General features: G+C 39.2%; 1 protein-coding gene across 1 annotated transcript in view; it reads right to left on the reverse strand.

Moving 5' to 3' along the window:
* Positions 1 to 14,140, reverse strand: part of si:dkeyp-23e4.3 (rho GTPase-activating protein 7) — a 51,300-nt gene extending 37,160 nt beyond the window's left edge. Inside the window, 1 exon segment of the mRNA XM_053332151.1 lies at positions 13,924 to 14,140. Coding sequence (XP_053188126.1) covers positions 13,924 to 13,936 — 13 coding nt within the window. The 5' untranslated portion in view covers positions 13,937 to 14,140.
* Between the last annotated feature and the right edge of the window lie 4,424 nt (positions 14,141 to 18,564).

Below are 18,564 nucleotides of genomic sequence, written 5' to 3' on the forward strand. Positions count from 1 at the left end.
GACCAAAACCAGAGCCAATACTTACTTAAAATCATAGTAATAATTTGTTTTTTAAAGCCTAAATAAATCTATTCAACAACTAGCTACAGCAGTTTTAGCAAATGTTACTCAAAAAACGAGCCAGCCTACCAGAAGTTTAATAATCCTTCCTATAAAGTAGATTAAAGTGACGCCAGCATTGTTGCGAGGCCAACTGACAACACAAATGTCATGTTCCCTTTTTACAAAAACAAAGGTTTTCCTGTTCCTCCCATTCTGCCGACGCAGGATAAATGCGACATTAGAGAAGAATGAACAAGCTTATGTTGACTGGTTAATATATAAACACGCACACACGGACACACTGGCGGCAGATTAAAAGGAAAAAACCTGAATAAATGAGTGGAGAAACATAATGAATGCTGATGCTTCCACACAGCTGCACAGTATGGTACAATTAAGCTATTAACATCCTTTCATGCTGTGTGGTTTGTTTTAAGATGCTGAGCAGGCCCAGGTTTGGACAAAGATGTTATACAGCGCTCTCCACCATCATCATTAAATCACATTATGGTGGTTTTTCCTTTTATTCGTCACCCATCTGCAGCTACAATGGCTTAATGATAGCAACAATTAAAGTATTTTTCCCTCACATTGTCAATTAAATCTAGAGTTACTGTACACGTTATCTCTGTCAGCTAAAAGATTAACACATACCAGGTTAATAAATCTTCAATTATGCCTCAATTATGTGCCTTCAGTTAACTTTAACATACTGTTCAGGGTCTAATTTGACCCATTTTTTACATTTAAGAGTTGTAAAAACACCCTGAACACATTTGTTTAGCCAGACTTTTCAATAATGTGATGCACAGTATACAAAAATGGAAATAAATTGCATTTTTTTTAAAAAATGTGTGCAGCTGATGCACATTTTTGTTTATGCAAATGTATAACATTTAAAAAAAAACATGTTGTTGTATTCTTCATATTCTATAAAATGTTCTCCAGCACCGATAAATAAAAGGATAAATACTCATTAGCTTCATTAAGGATTAATCAAACATGTATTAATTAGACCGATGGGGAATTTATTAATGTGAGACTAATTATGAGTCAGTTTATGAACAGTATGTAAGGGGTTAATTGAACACAGCCTCTCCTTTTGTGTCTTTAGATATTTAAACTTGTTATAACAGTGATAACACCTTCAGAGGTAACTTCATGTAGGACTCTTTAACTTCAACTCAATTGTGCATTATTTTCCAAACTCACGACACTATTCATTCAAACTTGTGAAAACATGAAGGAACGATATTAATCAGCATACAGAATAAATAACATTAAAAAGACCCTAATATAAATTAAATAAATAACCTAAAACCTAAGATAAATAATGATAACAATACTTATATTATTTATAGAGCACCTTTCATACAAGGCATCCAGCTCAAAGTGCTTTACAGAGAAAAATACAACTGCAAATAAAAAAGAGAGATTTAAAAAAGACATTCAGTAAAAATAAGTTAAAATAGCATTAATTAACATCTCTCATATAGCTTTGAGTGGACTATTCCATTATTTTGGAGCATAATTAAATAATGCTGTGCTTCCTATTTTGGACGTAATGCAACTGTGGATGTAATTTTGTATATTTAAAAACCTCAGCAGTGGATGACCTGAGATCTAGTGACATCGGCCTGTCCCCAAAAAAACAACATTCAGAGGTTTAAAAACAAGTAAAAAAAAAAAAAAAGCTTAAAAATCTATTCTTACAGACACTTGGAGCCAGTGAAGTGAAGCTAAAACTGGAGTAAAATGATCATTGCTTTTTGTTTAAAGTCGAGACATAAATCCAGAAAGAGAAACACAAGCAGTATAAAGTGCATCAGTAGTCACATGCAGTTCATCATACGGCAGTTCATAAACCTCGGTGATGGCTGAATGACGTCAGAACCGGCCGATACGTCAGAGAATCAACCTCCAACCCCCCCCCCCCCCCCAAAACAAGGAAATACTGATGCAGTGTGAATATGGAGCTACGTCTCTGGTGACAATAAGTCATTTTCACTGAGACTTGGATCAAGAATAGAAAAGTCCAAACACATTCTGCTCTCAGAATTTATTAACTTATTCATTTAAAAACCTCAGCAGTGGATGACCTGAGATCTAGTGATGCCATCGGGTCCCCAAAAACAACATTCAGAGCTTTAAGAACAAGTAAAAGAAGCTTAAAAATCGGAGCCAGAAACTAAAACTAGAGTAAAATGGTCATTGCTCCTTGTTTTTGTTTAGAAATTTGTCGAGAAATAGATCACAAGCAGTATAAAGTGCATCAGTAGTCACATGCAGTTCATCATACGGGAGTTCATAAACCTCGGTGACGGCTGAATGACGTCAGAACCGGCCGATACGTCAGAAAATCAACCTCCACACCCAAAAGAAGGAAATACTGAAGCAGTGTGAATATGGAGCTACGTCTCTGGTGACAATAAGTCATTTTCACTGAGACTTGGATCAACAAAAGAAAAGTCCAAACACATTCTGCTCTCAGAATTTATTAACTTATTCATTTAAAAACCTCAGCAGTGGATGACCTGAGATCTAGTGATGCCATCCGGTCCCCAAAACAACATTCAGAGCTTTAAGAACAAGTAAAAGAAGCTTAAAAATCGGAGCCAGAAACTGAAACTGGAGTAAAATAATCATTGTTCCTTGTTTGAGGTTGAGACATAAATCCAGAAATAGATCACGAGCAGTATAAAGTGCATCAGTAGTCACATGCAGTTCATCATACAGGAGTTCATAAACCTCGGTGGTGGCTGAATGACGTCAGAACCGGCCAATACGTCAGAAAATCAACCTCCACACCCAAAACAAGGAAATACTGAAGCAGTGTGAATATGGAGCTACGTCTCTGGTGACAATAAGTCATTCTCACTGAGACTTGGATCAACAAAAGAAAAGTCCAAACACATTCTGCTCTCAGAGAAACAAGACGGTAGTTAGTTGGTCAAAGGCTAACACGTATATGTGTGACCCAAATTACTGCATGAATTATGAGTCCAGTGAGGAACAAAGCACTCCACACCTGTCAAGAAACAACAATGAATTTTTCTACTTGGTATGCATGTTTGGTCACTGACTTCAACAGTTGCATTCAAAGGGGGGCCTCCTCTCTCTACTCGGCTCAGCGTTTACGTAAGTGATGCTATCAGCTTGGCTCCCGTTACACTGCGGCCACATCAGCCAAGAGCCTCTTCCTTTTTCCAAATGACTTTGTCCCTGAGGAAGTTGTGATTTGGCCCCTTTGGGATCAGATAAGAGATTTGGATGTGTGATTGTGGCGACACCGCCCTGCTAGCGCCAGGAAGCTGGGCAGCATGTGTCTGGATGCTGAGAGGAACTAGGGGATGGTGAGGTTACGTGCTCGGCGGACCGTTTGTTATTTGGGTGTTTATGTTTGTGTGGACAGTAAAGCTCTTGGACCCCCCTCGCTAACAGAATTACTGCTCAAGAGTTAAAAGGTTTAAAAGGGCAATCACTACAAATTGCATAAAGAGAAAGATCCTGTTAAGTGGCTCAAAATAAAACTGTAGTATAATCAACTATGGATTTAATGTTCCCTACATCAACATTTTTTATTCCTCTAGAGGCTAACATGTGCTTACAGAATGTGCTTTTTTCTTTTTTTTGCAGTGGAGCATTATTATTATCCCCTAGAGTTTGGGTAATGACTTATCATTATCAGACAATTGTCCATTAATGACTGCTGTTAGAGGAATTTCGCTGGTTTGGCCATATGTGTGAGTACCGCTGTGTTGTTCATACAGTGTATAATTAGTTGTCTTACCATAATGATCATATTTTTAAACGTTATTTTAAGTGTTATTCGATGACTTTGAGGCAGCAAACAGAGCAAAACCTGTTAAGTTGTTTCTGATATTACGACTGAGCCCGAGCAATGATAAATAAAGCTATTAATTAACAATAATGTGATGTTGTGGTGTAAGAGTTAAACCAGTGACTGTGGACCTTTGTTGCATCTGCAGTCTATAATAAAAGGCTTAAAGGTGCAGTGTGCAGGACTTCATGGCATCTAGTGGAATAAACCTGGCAGAGAAGGAATATGGCATTTTATTGCTCTTATAGAGTATTTTTAATTGTCTTAATTGTTCTTATGGCTCAGGGAGTGCTATATAAATTTCATTATATTATTGTCTGACCCTCAATATAATGACAATAAAGCTACTAAACTTAAAACTAAATTTAACTAAGTTTTAATGTTGTATGTTTTATAGTTCTATTCCTCTTTTTAGTTCTGGTCCTCTGAAATGAGGCCAACCAGGAAGTAACTTAGAGCTGCATTCTATCAAAAGGCCACCAGGGGGCGACTGTCTCTATACAAGTCAATGGAGAATTCACCAACTTCTCACTTGATTTCTAACCTCAGTAAACGTTTTCAAAATGTGTTTATGGTCTCAATCGCTAGTTTAAAGCCTTCTTCAATGCAGTATGATGTTCATTTGGGACATTTTGGCCTCCCTGATTTTATATGTGACGATAAAGCAGGGTATGCATTAGGGCGTGGCTACGTCCTGATTGACAGGTTGATTGACCAATGTCCTCGAGATCCAGCCCTCGTAACCATAGCAACCTCCCCGCTCCGCCCATGGCCCCGCCTCATGCCCATATAAGTAGAATCCAGTCCACAAACCAATGGGTGACGTCACGGATGTTACGTCCATTTCCTCTATACAGTCTATGCTCTGAATCTATACGATATTGTATCATGAAGAAACTTGTGATTTACACCTCTATACCTCTATGATAATAAAGTTAAAAGGTTGACAGATACAGCAGCATGAGTCAGCCTTAAAACTTATACATGATAGACTACAAACTTGTTTTTTTTGCTGTATGTGTTGGGTGAGAGACTTTTTATTTGAATAAAATAAGCACGATCTTGGACTCTACGTCTTATAATACACTGGAGCCATGAATGTATTATGAGAAATGAGATACCAGACGAGCCAGGATGAGCAAAGCCGTGAGAATGTCTTAAATAAACTCAGATGTGACTCATTATCGAAGTTCGTCTGGTGTCTACATACGATAACCGACCCTGACACCTTCTTAATTACCCAAGAGAGGAGGTAAAGTAGTTTCATTATGACTCATAAAAAGTGTAAAGCCAAAAAAAACTTACTTGTCAAAGGGGAACAAGAATGGATTAACCTCCTGGCTGTATGTTTCTTAACAGTTACAACCATTAGCTTTCATTTCAGGGCACTTAAGCGATCCTCCTACTCAAAGAAACCTGCAGAGATTAAACCTATAAAATAAAAGGTAGTACACAATAGAGCAGCAGCAGCAGCAGCAGCAGGAGCAATTAAACCTCAGATATAACACAGTATAGTGAATTCTGCACAACATCACTCGGCTTATTAAGGACAACCTCTCGTATCTGAATGAGACTTCAACTTCCTGAATTAGACTCAACTTCCGGGAAGATGTGATAAACCGAGGTTCTTTTGTTTTTCCCTCTTTGTGCCAAAAGCAACAACCAGCAGAGTTAAATCAGCAACATTCGACACTGATGTAAAGCTACAAGAAACTGATTGATTTTCTCCAGCTCTCTCTATAATACGATGTCGACGAGAGCTCTGCTTGTCTTAATGACGCATGTTCGTACTGTAATGATGGACTGAGTGGTCTGACGGGGCTAGAGAGGTTAAAGCTGTTGATGTTGATTGATAATTACTGTGCTATTATAGATAATTTACTCCCACATGGTGTCATGACTCATTATATCCATTTACAGGAATAAATGGATGGTCTATAAAGTAGCCACTTCAGCTCCAGCAGTACGAGGTTTCAACTCTTGTTTTACTGTGAAATCTGCCAGGTAACTCGTGTTTTGGCAGTGTGGTAAGCTCGTACCATCTCATGCTCCTATTTCATTTTAACAAGGTAAGTGAGTGAAATGACTGGAGCCCGAAAACAAACCACTAACCCTCACGACTAATGGATGACCCACGCTACCTGCTCTATCCACAGCTGCCAAAAACAACATTAAACCAACCACAAAAAAACACAAATTTGACTGGAAATGACATTAAGTTTAATCAAATTTCCAGAAAATCTGCAAAAGAAAATAAACTCACATTGTTTTCCATTGTCATTTGTTGTATTTTGTCAATTTTATCATTTGAATTAGAAGATTTCAACCCTTTCAGTCAGTGCTTCATTCTGTAAAAAGTGACAAGATGACCTAATTTCACCCTGGCCTTGCAGACGAGCATATAAACCAGGTCCCGTCATTCAGTCTGAGAAAATTCCTGAGTTAATATGGAAAAAGTCATAATGGCAACTTTGACGTTAATCTTCACACCTGTCTTTCGTCACCGGCTGAACTGAAGGAACCTGGAGAGCTTCAACTGCTGTGAAACATCAGCGACTCGTCACCGGTAATTCGGTTTCTTCGACAGTCAGGTTACGTTCTTCCAAGTCAAAGAGATGAAATGATACTGTTCGTATTCTGACTCTTAATTAGTCTCTACACTCAACAAGTCTTAACCCTCCTGTTGTCCTCGAGTCAAGGAAGGAAGGGAGGGAAGAAAGGAGGAAAGGAGGGAAGAAGGGAGGAAGGAAGGGAGAGAGGAAGGTAGGGGGGAGGAAAGAGAGAGAAGGAGGGAGGGAGGAAGGAGGGAAGGAAAGAAGGAGGGAGGGAGGGAAGGAAAGAAGGCGGGAGGGAGGAAGGAAAGAAGGAGGGAAGGAGGAAAGAGAGAGAAGGAGGGAGGGAGGAAGGAAGAAAGGGGGATGGAGTAAGGGAAGAAGGAAGGGAGGAAAGGAAAGGAAAGAAAGAAAGAGAGAAGGAGGGAAGAAGGACGGACAGAAGGAAAGAAGGAGGGAGGGAGGAAGGAAGAAAGGGCGATGGAGCAAGGAAAGAAGGAAGGGAGGAAAGGAAAGAAAGAAAGAGAGAAGGAGGGAAGAAGGAAGGAAGGATGGAAAGAAGGAGGGAGGGAGGAAGGAAGAAAGGGGGATGGGAGTAAGGACAGAAGGAAGGGAGGAAAGAAAGAAAGAGAGAAGGAGGGAGGAAGGAAGGAAGGAAAAGAGGAAGGACAGAGGAAAGAAGGAAGGGAGGAAGGAAAAGAGGGAGGAAAGAGAGAGAAGGAGGGAGGGAGGAAGGAAAAATATGTAGTTTGTCTTTCATTTTTCGGCTGCATCTCTCCATGATACAGTACTTTCTTATTTTTATACTTATTTATCATGATGTCAGACTTTTAAAAGCTTCAGAAGACATAAGCTGCACACACACACACATACAGTACCAGTCAAAAAGTGAGTCCCAAACCTCAGACTGGTGGTGTTGACACATTCAGTATGACTTGGCTCGGCCTCAGCTGGCAGGTATAGCTGCATTAGCTCATAACGTAGGTACAGTGTAATCATGCCTGCGCTCTGTTGCCCTTCCGTTGCTAACAACACTGTCTGTCCATAAGCCCGTCCCCGAGCCAAGTGGAAAGATGACTTTACCGAGTTCTGATAAACACTCTCGAGTTACCACCAAGCAAAAAAAAAAAAAAAAAAATTGGAGACACTTCAGGGGTATTTTCGCAGAAGTAGATACAACGCAATCAAGCAGCAGAGAGTGGAGAGTGTACCGCGCCAAGCCAGAAAAAAAACAGCTGTCACCATGCCAACCATGAGGAGAGACTTCTTGATTTTCTTTAATCTCAGAGCGCTCCACCTGTTGTCTTCAAGGTTGGAAATTAACTTAGCCTGCCAATTGCTGCTAAAGATTTCACACACCAAAAGCCAAATGCAATGATAGACTTTTTACCCTCCTGGTAATCAGATCTGCTTTGGGCAGTGAATCATCTTGGCATACTACTTCTTTTTTCTTTTTTTTTTTTGGTACAGAAAAAGTGAGAGAAATACTTGAATCCATTAGGAAAGGATTACATAACTGGGCACACTGGCACTCTGCAAGCTTCAAATAATAATTTTGCTTGATTCTGGGCGTTGTCGGTGGGAAATGACCAAAATAAAAGGCAATTGGACCACATGGATGATATCTTTCAGGCTTGAGTAGCAATATGATTGTAGATATAAACAAAATGTTTATCAATCGTGAGTGAAGAATTAGCTTGTCTCTCATCCGCCTTTGATCTTTAACGGAAAAGATTACACTCGAAGAAAGACCAGTTTCCACTAGATTATCCAGCTAAATTGGTTTCTCCATTAATTTAAGGCACACACACACACACACAAGGTTTCATTCAACATCTAACATCACTTACTTTTAATAGCGGTTGATGTCATTCAGCTGCAACGTAAGCTCACCAGTTTTTAGGGCTTGGTTTCTGTGAGGCGAAGGATTGGGTTTTACGGGACGCTAGCACAGCATTTTAGCTGGAAATACTGCAAGAAACAGCTCAACATTTCGGGGAAATACCTTTGTGGTGAAGTGTATGAAACCATTTGTTAAAAATAGCCCTACGACAAGCAGCCAGTTAGCTTAGCGTAGCACAAAGACTGAACACAGGGAGAAACAGCCTAGCTAGCTCAGTACAACAGTCTACTAGCATCACTTAATCCTATATTAATACATCTTATGTCATTTCTGTAACATGTGTTGCATATTATTTCTTGACTGGGGCCACTAACATGACTGTCAACTGCTTAGAGATTTAGAAAATAAGAAAATTAGCTGTTTCTAGCTTTTTTATGCTAAGCGAAGCTAAGCTAACTGGCTGCTCAGAGTAGCTTCATGTTTTAATAGACAAATATAACTTAAAAATTGCAGATTGCTTCAATAGATAAAGGCTCATTAAGTCTATTTGAGGTACCAAAAGTCAACTACTGACATAGTGGTATTTTCAGCTAAGAGACGATGTTTGGCTAACTGCTAATTTCGGAGAGTATTGCCATTTAGAAAATAAGGAAATTAGCTGTTTCTAGCTTTTTTATGCTAAGCGAAGCTAAGCTAACTGGCTGCTCAGTATAGCTTCATGTTTTCATAGACAAATATAACTTTAAAATTGCAGATTGCTTCACTAGATAAAGGCTCATTAAGTCTATTTGAGATACCAAAAGTCAACTACTGACATAGTGGTATCTTCAGTTAAGAGACTATGTTTGGCTAACTGCTAATTTCGGAGAGTATTGCCATTTAGAAAATAAGAAAATTAGCTGTTTCTAGCTTTTTTATGCTAAGCGAAGCTAAGCTAACTGGCTGCTCAGGGTAGCTTCATGTTTTAATAGACAAATATAACTTTAAAATTGCAGATTGCTTCAATAGATAAAGGCTCATTAAGTCTATTTGAGGTACCAAAAGTCAACTACTGACATAGTGGTATCTTCAGTTAAGAGACTATGTTAAGTGCTATGCTATGCTAACTGCTAATTTCGGGGGTATTGCCACCAAATAGCAGATATCTCCATTTTTCTTTGGTCAATATACAGAACTAAAATTATATTAGCTATTGATTTAATCAGACATTTGTCAGACTTCAATGAATGAGCTAGCATGATTTACACATCTACTGTTTGAATGAGGGCAAAGCAGAAGTTTTTAGAGGTTGTTTTTTACATTAACCATGACTCTTTGCTCATTTGACAGTTTTTTTTATTAATCAGGCTTCATTATTCAGGAAATAAACATCTGCAGACAGTTTAGATTTGACAAATGTATCTCACTTATAATGAATCTGAGTTCGTTCTGTGGGCGTTTTTGATACTCTCTGAGACTCGATGAGCCATTTGTGAATTTAAATGCATAAACAGCAGCAACCATACTCATTAACTGAGAGAAACAAATACCGACTGTGCCCTCGATTATCTCCAGTTTGACTTCAGAGTTTTAAAAATACTTCCAGTTGTGTGTAGAGGAAAAAAAGGTCCATTTACACAAGTACGAGACAATCATTTAGACTCCCTCCCCATTCCCTTGAATAAGAAATTATCCTAACTTTTGACTGTTATTGTATTATTTATGAAGCACCACCTACTCTACATTGTTTTTTTAGGTCTTTTTAGGTTTATTACTTTGCATAATTGCTGTAAAATACAGATAAAGTGACATCAAAATGGGATATCGGCACATTACCACGCACTTATAGAGTAGTTGATGTGAAAAACAAACCACTTTCAACTGTCGGAAACATCACAGTGAGCATCGGTTTCATGCTGGAGCTGCCATTTTTAAACCAATCAATTCAACAGGTGGAAAGAAAGAAAGAAATCAACTGTAGAAATTGTATTTTCACACTAACACGAGCAGGAAATGGAGCAGAAATTGACTGCAATTAAGAGAGGAGTAAAACTCTCTCTCTTTATTTTTAGGAAAACTTTGGTTTCTTCTTCTTCATTATGTCAGTTTTAGTGGAGTAGTTTCAGTCTGGGAAATGTAGAAAATCACTAACTAATGTAGAAGTAAGCTATAAAAGTGAGTAAGAAAGAGTAAGAATGATGATGTTTGACTGAAACCAAGTTCACATGAAGCTATTCTGAATCAGTATGAATGTGTTTGGGTTAAAAAGATAGTTTAGTCTCTACACTCAACAGCCTTAACCCTCCTGTTGTCCTCGAGTCAAGGAAGGAAGGGAGGAAGAAGGAAGGAAAAGAGGAAGGAAAGGAGGGAGGGAGGAAGGTAGGTAGGAGAGAAGGACAGAGGAAGGGAGGAAGGTAGAGGAAAGAGAGAGAAGGAAGGAAAGAAAGAAGGTGGGAGGGAGGAAGGCGGGAGGGAGGAAGGAAGGAGGGAAAAGAAGAAGGATGGAAAGAAGGAAGGGAGGAAGGTAGCGGGGAGGAAAGAGAGAGAAGGAGGGAGGGAGGAAGGAAGGAAAGGAAGGAGGGAAGGAAAGAAGGCGGGAGGGAGGAAGGAAGGAGGGAAGGAAAGAAAGAAGGAGGGAGGAGAGAAGGACAGAGGAAGGGAGGAAGGAAAGGAAGGAGGGAAGGAAAGAAGGCGGGAGGGAAGAAGGAAGGAGGAAAAGAAAAAAGAAAGAGAGAAGGAGGGAGGGAGGAAGGAAGGAAGGAAAAGAGGAAGGAAGGAAAGAAGGACAGAGGAAAGAAGGAAGGGAGGAAGGTAGCGGGGAGGAAAGAGAGAGAAGGAGGGAGGGAGGGAGGAAGGAGGGAAGGAAGGAAGGAAAGAAGGAATAGTCAAATAGTAAAACTCTCTCTTTATCTTTAGGAAAACTTTGGTTTCTCCTTCTCATGATGTCGTTTTAGTGAAGGCTGTTTCAGTCTGGGAAATGTAGAAAATCACTAACTAATGAAAAACACAGTTGTAGGCCTATTTATATTAATTAAAGTAACTTTCAAAGCATTATTTGGTTAAATGAGTGTGATGTACAAGTTGTCTTATGAAAAGTAAAGGTAGTATTTGTCTTTGTGGTGTTTACTTTGTTCTACTACTATAATCCGCCATCTTTCTATAAGTTGATTAAGCTCCAGCTACTTCATGGATACCGATCAATTTATGAAATCTGAGCTTTAAAATGTCCAAAAAACACGATGATTTTGTTCGACTAACAGTCCGAAACTTACAGGTTAGAAGAATTCATTATATTAATATTTAAGAAGTGGTAGGAAACTAAAATCAATCCATAAATCATCCAAAAAATCAGAGGATTCGATGTTTTTCTTTATTTTACATCACTCTAAAATGAAAAGCTGTAGGTTTTGGACTGTTGGTCGAACGTGTTTCACTTTGCTTTTTGACATTTTACAGCTCAGATTTCATAAATTGAAATAATAGCTATCCATGAAGTAGCTGGAGCTTAGTCAACTTGCTCATCATGTTGGTATGAGTCTGTAAATGTTTGTTTTTGATGAAATAATCATGACGCTAGGACTGGAGCCCATGAGAAGGAAAGCTGTACTTTAGCAGTTAGGTTAGAAGAATACGTTATATTAATATTTAAGAAGTGGTAGGAAACTAAAATCAATCCATAAATCACCCAAAAAAATCCCAAATATTCTCTAAATTCTAAAGATTTACTACTTTTCTTTATTTTACATCACTTTAAAATAGGCTATAATTCTAGCTTCATGATTAGTTTCACCAAAAACAAACATTTACTGACTCATACCAACATGATGAGCAAGTTGACTAAGCTCCAGCTACTTCATGGATAGCTATTATTTCAATTTATGAAGTCTGAGCTTTAAAATGTCAAAAAGCAAAGTGAAACACGTTCGACCAACAGTCCGAAACTTACAGCTTTTCATTTTAAAGTGATGTAAAATACAGAAAAGTAGTATATCTTCAGAATTCAGAGAATATTTGGGAATTTTTTTGGATGATTTATAGATTGATTTTAGTTTCCTACCACTTCTTAAATATTAATATAACGAATTCTTCAAACCTAACTGCTAAAGTACAGCTTTCCTTTTCATAAGCGCCAATTCTAGTTTCATGAGTTTCATGATTATTTCACCAAAAACGAACATTTACAGACTCATACCAACATGATGAGCAAGTTGACTAAGCTCCAGCTACTTCATGGATAGCGATTATTTCAATTTATGAAATCTGAGCTGTAAAATGTCAAAAAGCAAAGTGAAAACACGATGATTTTGTTCGACCAACAGTCCGAAACATACAGCTTTTCATTTTAGAGTGATATAAAATACAGAAAAGTAGTAAATCTTTAGAATTTAGAGACTATTTGGGAATTTTTTGGATGATTTATAGATTGATTTTAGTTTCCTACCACTTCTTAAATATTAACATAATGAATTCTTCAAACCTAAGTATTGGTTGGTGTCACTGCAGGCTGTTTAGTCAGTTGTAGAGCGATTAAAACATGATTACAGCTTTCCTTCTCATAGCTACCTCATGTTATGTTTCATTTAAAAGTGATGTAAAATACAGAAAAGTAGTAAATCTTTAGAATTTAGAGACTATTTGGGATTTTTTTGGATGATTTACGGATTTATTTTAGTTTCCTACCACTTCTTAAATATTAATATAATGAACTATTCTTAACTTAACTGCTAAAGTATAACAGATGAGTATTGGCTGATGTCATTGCAAGCTGTTTCGTCAGTTATAGAGCAACATGATTACAGCTTTCCTTCTCATACAGTATAGGCTCCAAATCCTAGTTTCATAATTATTTCACCAAAAACATTTACAGACTCATACCAACATGATGAGCAAGTTAGACCTATTATTACTGCCTCATGTTATGTGATGGCAAAACCACAGATATGAGATCACACATAGTCTAAATACAGGAAGTCTGACTATAGTAGAGAGATATTCAAGTGGGCTATCCCCGAAAAACGACTTTACTCAACAATTCAAAGTCGTAATATACACACATATATAATATACTTTTCTTTAGTATGAGATCAGTCCAACTCCAACTCCAACATCTCACATTGTAAAAGTCGCCCACACACATTCAGCTTCATTCCTACGCTCCTTCCTGCCAGAGAGAAAGCTTTTATTCTAGCCAGAGTTCAAAACCGCGCTCGTGATGTTTTCAAGCCCACGGCCTCCCAAACAATAAAGACCTCTCAGTCGATAACTGGAGTGCTTCAAATTCCTCATGAATCAAAAAAACAAAATCCTTTCACATGATTTTTTTTAATGCACTTGTTTCTTGATACAAATGTACACAAATCTCCGCAGGTTAAAAAACATCATTCACCTCCCTTTTTTTTTTTCTTCTTCTACTTCATTTAATCCAACAGAAAACTAGAAAGGAGCCACATCCTGTCTAATCGAGGCTCAATCAGGTCCCTCATTAATTAGCGCTCATTACGCTAATTAACCAATCATCTCCTTAATGAATGCCATCAAGCACCAAATTGTCAATTGTCATCAGAAGAGAAGAAAGAAAAACAGGCAGATTGAGAGGCTAAGATTCTTCATTATCTCCCTTTTAGTTACGCCTGTCTGTCAGGAGGTGTAACCGAACACATACTCACTTGTGATCAACATGCTTCTGGCGTCTGTAGTGTTGGATGTTTAGGAGGGGGGGGGGGGGGGATTTTTACCAAATGTCCATATTAGCCTTTTAGGATTGACGTAGAATGACAAAAATAAAAAGTAAAAAGAAAAAACCCGGATTGTTAAAAAGTTAAATCCACAGTGAAAAAGTCATAAATCCAAAGTTGTAGTGGAGCAGTGGCGCTGGTCATCATGCTGGTTGGGCATCATGTTAATGAAGTCATTGTTGCAGATTTCCCCTTTTCCCTACCACTCCTCTTCCTCTGGCCTGGACCAGACCATCTAAACACCAGAGGGAGGGAGGGAGAGGGGTGAGAGGGAGGGAGGGAGGGAGTCCTAAAAATAACCAAAGGGAAACACTTGAGACACATGAGTGCTTGTGAAGGGTGGGTGGGGGGTGGAGGGGGGATAAAATGACTTTATGTTCTGTGGCTGTTTGAGACATGTGTATAAGGCCAGACAAATTTGGCAGATTAAATCGTTAAAGTTTCAGTGTTTGGTGACCCTCCCTGGAAGGAAATGATGGATCCCTGAGTGAGCTGAGCTGCCCAGTTGTTTCATGAGTGACCACAGATTTCCACACATGGCAGCAGCAGCTGGCTTTAAGGCTGGTGATTTAAAAAAAAAAAAAAAAAAAAAACTGTTTCCCTCCTTTAAATACTATAATTCAAAATAGGTCATTCGAATGAGTCAGAAGTCCCATTTTGCCTCAAATGAGGTCTGTGGAGAAAGTCGGGATACAAATCAATATTCTCCTCCGGCTCGGGCCCTGCATCACAACCCTCAGATGGTGCAATTACAAAGAGAAAGGAGCGAGGAAATTAACAAGATGAACTTCTCTTCCCTTTTTCAAGATTGAATGCTTTCCACTGGCTCGGATCTCTGACCTTCTCATAGCTGTTTGGCGGAGAGATGGGGAGGAGGGGGGTTAGGAAGGGGGGGGTGGAGGGTTTTTGAAAAAGAGCCACTCAGATGAAATGACAGATCTCCAACTGGGAGAATGACTTAACATGAGGAGGATAAAGTCCTTGCAGTGCCCTAATAGTCTGTAGTTCTTCAAGGTTTCATCTCCTCTCAGTCCAAGGTATACCATTAGCGTTAATGGCCTTCCATTTAATGCGTAGGTGTTTGATTATGGGCTTTTAAATGTGAATAACTCCCTCAGAGGAAGAGAGGAGAGGAGAGAGGAGAGGAGAGGAGAGGAGAGGAGAAGCGGTCTGCGTGATTCGCTACATTAATTCACAAGTGGAGGAGGAGAAAGTGGGAGTATGCAAACAACTAATGAACTTTTTCACAGTCTGTCGAGAGTCACAGAGCAAGAGACGGAGAGAGGAGGAGGAGGAGGATGAGGAGGAGGAGGAGGAGGGAAGAAAAGAGGTCGAAGAAAGTTATTTTCTTTTTCTTTGGCAACATTTCAGAGGAGATGGCAGAGGCCTGATGAGTTGGTTTATGGGTTAACTCTTTACATATTGCTCATATTCTGACCTATAATTAGTCTCGGCACCAGTTCACATCAATCATTAATAAATGTTTGATTCACAGTCACTATTTTATGGTCCAGGAGAAATATTATATAGAATATGAAGAATATATAACATGTTTGAATGCTGATTTTTAATGCAAATAATAAAAAAAAATTGCTTTTCCATTTTAAAATAAATGTAAGAAATGACCCTGAACATTACGTAAAGGGTTAAAAGAAGCTCTGCAAACATCTGGCTCTTGGAAATATACAATATAGTGTTTATATCAATAATGACTAAAATAATGACTAATGTCTTCAGATGTATTGCCATGTCAGAGACTACCTTAAGCAAACAGAGGAAAGAAAACATCATTTAGGCCAAGGCCACACGTACCAAAACCATCTTTTCCCCCTCCGTTGTCCCTGACATCGTTTCAAGAATAGGATCCAGCTGCATTCTACCAAAAGGCCACCAGGGGGCGACCGTCTCTATACAAGTCAATGGAGAATTCACCAACTTCTCACTTGATTTCTAACCTCAGTAAACGTTTTCAAAATGTGTTTATGGTCTCAATCGCTAGTTTAAAGCCTTCTTCAATGCAGTATGATGTTCATTTGGGACATTTTGGCCTCCCTGATTTTATATGTGACGATAAAGCAGGGTATGCATTAGGGCGTGGCTACGTCCTGATTGACAGGTTGATTGACCAATGTCCTCGAGATCCAGCCCTCGCTACCAATCGCAGCCTCCCCGCTCCGCCGTTGGTCCCGCCCATACGTCCGTCCATGGCCCCGCCTCATGCCCATATAAGTAGAATCCGTGTTTTTATTTTTCCCAGCATGCACCTGAAATGTTCAAGATGGCGCTGCCTAGATTCGAAACTATTGGCTTCCGAGCAGCAGTCCACAAACCAATGGGTGACGTCACGGATGTTACGTCCATTTCTTTTATACAGTCTAGGGTTGATATACAGCGATCTTTCATGCATATGCAAAACTATCAATCTGCATGTTGCCCCTAAAGTAAAATGAGTTTGATGTAAAGTCACAATAAAGTTATCCAGAACACCAAAACAATGTTATATAATAAAACTTTGGATTAATGAAGCTTTAAAGGAAAAACCTCATGTATTATTTGGGCTTTTTAAAAAAACATAAGATATGACAATGATTGATTTGCTTTAAAACTATTTTCTCTTACACTGGAGTTTATTCATTCATTTGCAAGCAGTCACACAGAGAGAGAGGGGGGTTGGGGGATTGGGGGGGGGGGGTTTGGGGGTCTTTGAGTCTCTTGAGCTGCAGAAATGAGGATTAAAGCAGAACTCAGGGCCTGACCTCTGGCTCCGCTAACAAAAAGACTCTGCTGTGTTTAAAGGTTACACAAGACTGCATTTCCTTTTCCCAAGCTAGAGCCTAGCGGGCGTCAGAGGAGGAAGAATCCAACAATACTCCCCAGCGGATGGGAGTTTCTGCATGTGTGTGTGTGTGTGTGTGTGTGTGTGTGTGTGTTGGAGAGAGAGGCAGCTACAGTATGTGAGGATGTGTTGTGCCGTGTTGTGTTCACTGTCACACGAGCTTCACCTCGCCGATTTGTTGTGTGCGTGCTATGGGGTGTGTTCATGTTGTCAGTTTAGTGTGTGTGTGTGTGTGTGTGTGTGTGTGTGTGTGTGTATATGTGTGTGGGTGTGTGTGTGTAGTCTAATCTGAATCCAGCCGCGGAGGCTTCAGGCCTGGTATTTCCGAAGCAGCAGGACAGGAAGCGGCCTTCTCTCTTGAACTGTTGTGTGTATCCCTGCCTTCACTGAAAACACTGCAGCACACACACACACACACACACACACACACACACCACACACACACACACACACACCTATCGCTTCACTTCATCTGAGTGTGTGTGTGTCTGAGTTTGTGTGTGAGTCACATCAAGGTCTACTTAAATATTTATATACAGAGAACAACATGAGCCTCAGATTTCAGCCCAAATCCAACATTTAAAGTCCCCTCCATCTGAAAAGTGACTTTAATTCTTCTTCCATCAGATGTTTGAGCTTCTCTGTGCAGAATAATATATAATAATAATGTATATGTGCACAGTTTGTTTTCACATCCATCTGCTGAAGGAGGAAAAACTCAGATTTTGTGGACCCAGCATCAAATTTCTGCTTTTAATCCATTTAGAGAGAATATATTAGAGGATTATGGTAAAAATGTCTAAGTGGTGTAACCATAAAAACTTTGTACCAAATAATTGAACGTTGCTTAAAAACAGTAAATAGTCAATAAAACACCTTCCTTCCTTCCTTCCTTCCTTCCTTCCTTCCTTCCTACCTTCCTACCTAACACCATATCAACTAGTTTGGCATGATCTTACATCCTTCCTTCCTTCCTTCCTTCCTTCCTACCTAACAGCATATCAACTAGTTTGGCATGGTCTTACATCCTTCCTTCCTTCCTTCCTTCCTTCCTTCCTTCCTTCCTACCTAACACCATATCAACTAGTTTGGCATGATCTTACATTATAACTTTTATATTAAATAAAGCTAATGGAATACTATTGTTCTAAATATTACATTTCATCTCGTAACCATGGAGACCAGGAAACATTTACATTATCAGTATAAGTCCACTTAAATACACTGTAGGTGGATAAAATATTTAATATTTATCATTCTTTTGTGGTTACACCAGGGTTGTCAAACATGCGGCCCGTGGTCCAGAACCAGGCTGCCGAGGGATCCAATCCGGCCCACTTTCCTTCCTTTCTTCCTTTTTTCCATGTGTCTTTCCTTCTGTCCTTCTTCCCTTCATTCGTTACTTCCATTTTTCCTTCTTGTCATCTTTTCCTTCCTTTCTTTCTTCCTTCCTTCCTTCCTTCCTTCCTCCCTCCCTCCCTCCGTCCCTTTCTTCCTTTCTTCCTTCTGTCCTTCCTGTCTTCTTTTCCTTCCCTTCTTCCCTTCTTCCTTCCATCTTTTTAATGATCCGACCCACATGAGATTAAATTGGGCTTTATGTGGACCTTGAATGAAAATGAGCTTGACACCTCTGGGTTACACCATTTGACATTTTCAGGAGCATTCAGTCTTACTTTTGGTAAAAAAAATGGTGCAAATGTTATTTCAAATGATATAAAACCAACAAAAATACTAAA

Source organism: Scomber japonicus, chromosome 13 (assembly GCF_027409825.1).
Source record: "Scomber japonicus isolate fScoJap1 chromosome 13, fScoJap1.pri, whole genome shotgun sequence".
In the NCBI taxonomy this organism is placed as follows: domain Eukaryota; kingdom Metazoa; phylum Chordata; class Actinopteri; order Scombriformes; family Scombridae; genus Scomber; species Scomber japonicus.